Consider the following 7,797-nt stretch of genomic DNA (forward strand, 5'->3'; position numbering starts at 1 on the left):
CTTATCATAAAACGAATCTATATATCCTATATTTTATTCAAAACGAATCTATATATCCTATATTTTATTCAAAACGAATCTATATATCCTATATTTTATTCAAAACGAATCTATATATCCTATATTTTATTCAAAACGAATCTATATATCCTATATTTTATTCAAAACGAATCTATATATCCTATATTTTATTCAAAACGAATCTATATATTATATATTTTATTGAAAACGAATCCGATACGTGTCTTGATATTTATTTTTATTTTTAATTTTTTTAATTTTTGGATACTCTATGGACACGTATCCTTCGCGAATCTGAGTGTATCCGTGTCGGATACGTGTCGGACACCGACACGCGGGGGTATTTGGCGAATCCGTACATCATACTCAAACAAACTAAGTGAAATTGGAGGAGGAAAAAATATGTTTAGAAAATTTCAATTGTTTATTATAAAGTATGCATGAAAGTCCCCATGGAAGCAGTGTTGGCAATCTTTTTAGAAATGTTGCCATGTAAATGTAGTGACGTTCAAATATGGTTTTGATTCCCACAAAAGATTGGTAGATAATTGGATGTGATCATGGTAGTGTGTAGCTAGAAATTTATAAGTATATTTGACTAAATAATTGTTGGTTATGTCAGATCCATATGTGAAAGCTCCAGCCTCTGTGAGATGAGATCGATTTTGACACTGTCTAGGGGCAAGGGTGGCTCGTGTTGAGCTCAACTAGGGCCTCCATGTGAGAGGAATAATTTATGATGGTCCTTAAAGCAAATAATGTTATATTATCCTACATGTGAACATCTGTTGTCCCATAAAAGTGTACCATTCTATGTGTCATTATTTATAATTGGTCAGAAAAATACTTAATCATTATTTTTTAACTTAAATGCATTTTTTCCATGTGCCATTATTTATAATTGGTTAGAAAAATACTTAATCATTATTTTTTATAACTTAAATGTATTTTTTACAATCAATCACAAGCAATGCCACATGTAATGACACATTTTGTGGTGATACATTAGATGTGCTCTCATCCTCCTACATCGTCGATATCATCATGCAATATCCCTTCAAAGCCACCCAATCTTCAACTTTTCGATCCACTAACACGTGTACATTGATGTGGTCAGCAATGTGGCCATGTTTTTCTCTTGGAGTAAATGCAAGTTAATATCATTTTGAATCTCAACGAGGCCTCCTTTTTCCAATAAGATAGTTTGGGTTGAATTTACATTAATGCCCATTGATTGTGTTGTCTTTTGACTGCAATGTAATGGAGCTTTGCCATTAATGGGTATTGGGTAGCCGCCTATGGAGGCCCATGAAATCCTCCTTGAGATATGCATATTGATACCATTTTGAATCTCAACATATAATCATGTTTCCAATGAGAGAATTTCTGTTGAATCTGCATCAATTGCCATTAATTGTGTTGTTTGTTGAATGCAAAGTATAGGAACGTTGTCATTAGTCGGTACCGGGTAGCCAGAGATCACTTATCTCAATAGTGTCTTATCCTCTATCTCAGACCAATCTAATATTATAACATAAAACTTTTAAAAACAAAATGTAATATTTTATATTACTTATTAAAATTTGATTAGTATAAGATATAGAATGAGACATCATTTGAGATAAGTGATTTTTATCTGAGTAGCCGTCCATGGAGGCACACGAAATCCTCCTAGAGTAAATACATGTTGATACCATTTTCAATGCATGTTGATACCATTTTGAATCTCAACATGTCCTCCATTTTCCATGGAGAGAATTTCGGTTGAATGTGCATTAATTGTCATTAATTACGCTGTTTTTTTGTTGAATGCAGGAACATTGTCATTAATGGTATTTGGTAGCCGGGACATAGATCATATGCCATGAGTGGTATCATATTTCATCTTTCTAATCAATTAGATATTACCACATAAATAAATAAAAAACTTTTAAAAACAAAATGTAATTTGTTAAAATTTGATTGGTGCGGGAAAGAGAATGTGACACTACTCAGGATAGGGGTGAGCGTGGGACGGGTTGGGACGAGTTAAGGTTGTCCCTCACCCGTCCCTAAATATTGATCGGGTCAATTTTTGAATTCGGACTCATCCCTAATTAGGATGGGACGCGTGAGAAACAAGTCAAAATTAAGAAGAGTGAAGATAGGGACGAGTCCGGGTTGGAAAAGAACAAAATGAGCAACGTAGATTTTTTTCTCAAGTATTTACGCATGCACAATCAAAATTATCACTATCTTTATGTACACTCAACTAAAACTTGCATCTCTTATACATGAATATATAAAGTTATAAACTACAAACTGTAAATTGCATCATTCAAATTAAAATCTATCACAATCTTATTTTTTTCTTGATACAATTGTAATCTTTACCTTACTCATATTACAACACAATTAATTTAATATGATTTGTTTTCCATGATGCAATCTCTGATTTATTATTTTTTGAATCCCCAAAGTTTTATTTCTTATCAAGGTGATTCATGGAGCTTAATCAAATTGATATGATTTGATTCAAATTACATATTCTCAAATCTTTAATTTATCTGATAATAAAACCTTAATAAAATCAAATCTTTAACTCATGCATTTTTTTGAATAATTTTGAAGAACAATTTCTTTTTTGTCGGAAAAAATTGGATGTTCAAAGTAAGAAATAAAGATCATATGATAAGTGATGTAGATATATTGTGTGGGCTTGTAGTGTTTGATTTATGTGGAATGAATATGTTGGTAGATATTTATTCAACTATTCTTGATATATAACTATAAGAGATGGATCGGGTGACCCATACATAGACCCGAACTTGTCCTTTTTGACGACGGGTCTGTCCCTTTTAATCAATTTTGTCCTTTTTTATTTATTTGGACGAGTCAAAACCGTCCCTAAGTCATCAGGTTGGGACAGGTGTACGAGTCAAGCCGGCTCTTGCTCACCCCTAACTGAAAATAGGTTGATCCTTATCCACGTATCTGTCATTGATGCCCACGAAATCCTCATTAAGTAAATATATGTTGATACTATTTTGAATGTATGTTGATACTATTTTGAATCTCAACATGTCCTCTCTTTTCCAATGAGAGAATTTGGATTGAATTTGTATTAATTGTCATTTATTGTGTTGTTTGATGAATACAAAGTATAGGAACATTGTCATTAATGGCTAGCCGCCCATGAAGGATCACAAATTCTTCCTCGAGTAAATGCATATTCATTCCATTTCGGGTCTTCATGTGTCCTTTTTGCAAGGTGGACTCATTTAAATGAGCCTCGCTGATATTTAAGAGTTGTCGTCCATCGGTCCACGTTTTTCACATTAATAAACACATGTGTTAATTAAAAAATATTAACTTTCATTATTAGTAGAGTTCGCAATGAACCGAACCAACTCAGTATTCGTTCGAAACTTGACTTGTTATTATTAGGAAATACTTGGAATCCATTGGGTGTAGGGAGAAAGGAAACCCACAAACAAAATATATAAAGAGAAAAAATATATGCATGATAATATATGAATTTTATATATTATGAGTGTATTATTTACTATTCATATTTAATCATCATTATCAATTCAATTAAAAAGTGACAATTCATTAAAAAAATATTAACTTTCATTATTAGTAGAGTTCGCAATGAACCGAACCAATTCAGTATTCGTTCGAAACTCGACTTGTTATTAATAGGAAATACTTGGAATCCATTGGGTGTAGGGAGAAAGGAAACCCACAAACAAAATATATAAAGAGAAAAAATATATGCATGATAATATATGAATTTTATATATTATGAGTGTATTATTTACTATTCATATTTAATCATCATTATCAATTCAATTAAAAAGTGACAATTCAGTAAAAAATATAAAAAAAACATAAATTAACAATTTTATATTATTTGTTGGAATTTGATTAGCTAAAGTCATTGAGACATATTTTTTTTGGGATATGTGATCTTTATTCCTTGAGATGAGGAATATTTACCTTGTAAAGAAAGAGAGAAACTTAGGGTGTTTGCTTTCGTCATTTTATGTTTTAATTTTCATTGAAATCAGAAAAAGATATTGAAAACATGTTTGAATTATTATTTTCATCTCATATTTAAGAAAACATGAACTTCATTTTCGGACAATTTGAAAATGAAAAATGACATTTCCATCATTTTTAATAATGATGCAATAACATTTTATTGAAAAAATTAAGAATTTGGTTACTCCATTCGTTCCATGTTTTTCGAATGTTTTGATATTTTGGAAACCATATACACATTTATATTTTACTTTCAAACTATACCATTATTTAGTACTCATATTTTCATAACATGTTTCTTCATTTCTTTTTAATCTAGTTTTCAGTGTGGATTAAATATAATTATTTTTATAAAATTGTATCGAATTTTTATATCATCTAAAAAATTAAATTATATGCATAACCTTAAATATCAAAAGATGTGGAATAAGTGGTGTATGTTTTTTGATTACTCACTCTACTAATCAACAAAATGTTAAAATCTATCAATGAATGTCTCCATCGTTCAGATCATAATACATCTTCATAATAGAATTTATTCTTTATCTCTCAACATAACAACTTTTCTTTACCTCTTTTATAGTATTGTTGAAATAGTTTGATGATTGTATAATAATATATGATTTTGAGATGAAAGTTTCAATCATGTAGACATCCTATGAAATCATGGTCTTTAGTATTTTAGTGATTAAAATTTCGAATTAAATTAGTTGCAAGAGTAATTTGTGAAGTTTTGAGTAAATGATTTTGAAAATGGAAATGATGAGTGATGACTCACTTACTCCAAGAGTAAGTTCTTTAAACTTACTCCACATCCTATTCATCAATTCTTGGGATATCTAATGGTTTAGATCTACTCACTAACTCAAACCATTAAATTTTCCTAAAATTGATGGCTAAGATGTGAAGTAAGTTTACAAAACTTATTCTTAGAGTGAGTAAATCCTTTCTAGGAAATGATAATAACAAAAATGTTTTAAAGAAATGAAAACATGAAATGAAATTTGTTTTTTTATAAATAAAAATAGGAAATAGAAATAGAAAACATGTCTTGATACCAAAGATACCCGTTTTTTTTCTTTCCTTATTCTAATACCAAAAAGTATCTATTTTTAGTGTTATAGAGTACGTACAACATTATTGAGAAAATTATGGTTAATCAAGTGCAAATGCATGTAGTTAATCTCAAATTTACATAATATATCGATCAAGCATATAAATAAAAAATAGGATATAAAGTAGTGTAAGAATGCAAGTAGGAAAAAAATAACAACTCATCTTTAAATTGAGATCATTTTTCCACTCAAGTATTTTGTGAGCAATTTTTTAAATATAAAATAATATAAATTACGAGACATTTAATTTCGGCATGTTTACATCCAAACTAATCCAAAAAGAAACTGAAAATTAGTCAAAAAACTGAAACCATAAAAAATTGAAATTATTTAGATTCTGTTGTGCTCATTTTTAGAAAACTGATTCATCTCGATCAGTTTTTGGTCCAATTTCATAAGTCAAACTGAATCAATACTAATTACACATATTCATAAATGAAAATTATTTCATTGTTGAATCTAATTGACCTTGCAATTGGTAATCTAAAATGTAAAAAAGTCATATTTTCTAATTGTTAAAAGTATCATAAATTATTAGTTAACACTTTCTTATTGTTAAAATTGTGCTCATATGTTACTAATGTTACTTTCTTGGTGTTTTATTTTTCATTTTGTTTTTATTTTTATTGTCGTTTTTATTTTGAAATAGATATATTTTTTCACGTGAACTTGAAATTTTGAAAGTGTTACACTTGTTATTTTTTATTAAAATCCGAATCAAACCAGACCAAACCACATGCAAATTTAGGATTAGATTGAATCAAATTTCTTAATATGAATCAACCAAACTGAAACATACTGAATGTTATTTATTTTTCGGACCGTATAATTTTTTGCCTAAAAAGTAATCCAAAATGACCACGAACACTCCTAATCCTACCATATTAAATATCTATCTTTAAGGAGTTTACTAATCCACATTTTAATTACTATTTGCATCCATTTGAGTGCCTTGCTTATTAAGTTCATATCGAACATGTATATTGTCTCATATCTTATCCTAAACGTTATCCTCTGATAATGAGAATATGTCATATCAATTAAAAAAATTAAATTTTCAACATTATTATTGTTTTTGTTTTATTATTATTGGTTTTGGATAATGTATGATACATAATCTCGGATAACATACCTCTTTTCTTTCCAAGAAAAATTTAAAAAAATAAATGATCTTAATATTTGGCTCTTATATAATAGTACCTATAGTGAGCTTAGTTGTAAGTAAACCACTCTCAATTCTCTTGAACAATCTTTATAACCATCTTGATATACTAACATCATTTCCATGGAGAATACAATAGTTCGAGTTTCAAAAGTTGGCTTAATAATCACCTTGATGTTTTCCACCTTGTTGAGCCAGGTGACAAAACTGCATTGTTAGGATCAAACCCTTGTCATATTTCTGCCCTACCTATTACATGTGACATCACAACACCTACAGGACCAAATCCTAAGCATAATGATGCCCCACCTATTGCTCGTGACAGAACTGCACCATCAGGATCAAATCTCAAGTATAATGTTGCTCTACCTATTAGAGGTGATAAAACTACACCTACAGGACCAAATCCTAGGCATAATGCTGCCCCACCTATTGCTCGTGACAGAACTGCACCATCAGGATCAAATCTTAAGCATAATGCTGCTCTACCTATTACAGGTGATATAACTACACCTATAGGACCAAATCCTAAGCATAATGTTGCCCCACCTATTGCTCGTGACAGAACTGCACCATCAGGATCAAATCCCAAGCATAATGTTGCTCTAACTATTACAGGTGATATAACTACACCTACAGGACCAAATCCTAAGCATAATACTTCCCCACCTATTCCAGGTGTCCCACATATTCCAGTTGATAGTAGAACTACATCATTAGGACCAAATCCTAAGCATAATGTTGCCCTACCTATTATAGTTGACAGAAGTGCACCTACAGGACCAAATCCTAAGCATAATGATGCCCCACCTATTCTAGGTGACAGAACTGCACCACTAGGATCAAATCCCAAGTATAATGCTGCTCTACCTATTACAGGTGACATAACTACACCTACTGGACCAAATCCTAAGCATAATACTTCCCCACCTATTCCAGGTGTCCCACCCATTCCAGGTGACAAAACTGCATTGTTAGGATCAAACCCTTGTCATATTTCTGCCCTACCTATTACATGTGACATCACAACACCTACAGGACCAAATCCTAAGCATAATGATACCCCACCTATTCCAGGTGTCCCGCTTATTCCAGGTGACAAAACTACACCATCCGGACCAAATCCTAAGCATAATGATACCCTACCTATTACACGTGACATAACAACGCCTACATGACCAAATCCTAAGCATAATGCTGCCCCACCACCATAGTTGTTTTATAAAGCAACCTCATCAATTTTATATTTTTTGTACGAATAATAATGATATTCTCACGTGAGTTTTTACCACCTTTCTTTTTACATATTTTTATAATTATTGAATATCAAGAAAGGTTTTTTTTATCAATAATTACAAAGTAGTTGTAAAAGATATATGTGAGTGAGAAGTTGTGTGAGGAAATCATTTTCCTTTCTAATAAAACCATGCCTACTCTTCTCAAGTCTCAACCCCGTGTTATTGAGAATATGTA

The 7,797-nt window shown here is 30.8% G+C and overlaps 1 protein-coding gene across 1 annotated transcript in view; it reads left to right on the forward strand.

The window, feature by feature from the left end:
• LOC109347070 (cell wall adhesin EAP1-like) overlaps nt 1–7,502 on the forward strand; it is a 9,097-nt gene extending 1,595 nt beyond the window's left edge. Inside the window, exon 2 of the mRNA XM_019586803.1 lies at nt 6,523–7,502. Coding sequence (XP_019442348.1) covers nt 6,523–7,502 — 980 coding nt within the window. The remainder of the gene's footprint in view (nt 1–6,522) is intronic.

Source organism: Lupinus angustifolius, chromosome LG05 (assembly GCF_001865875.1).
Source record: "Lupinus angustifolius cultivar Tanjil chromosome LG05, LupAngTanjil_v1.0, whole genome shotgun sequence".
NCBI classification, from domain to species: domain Eukaryota; kingdom Viridiplantae; phylum Streptophyta; class Magnoliopsida; order Fabales; family Fabaceae; genus Lupinus; species Lupinus angustifolius.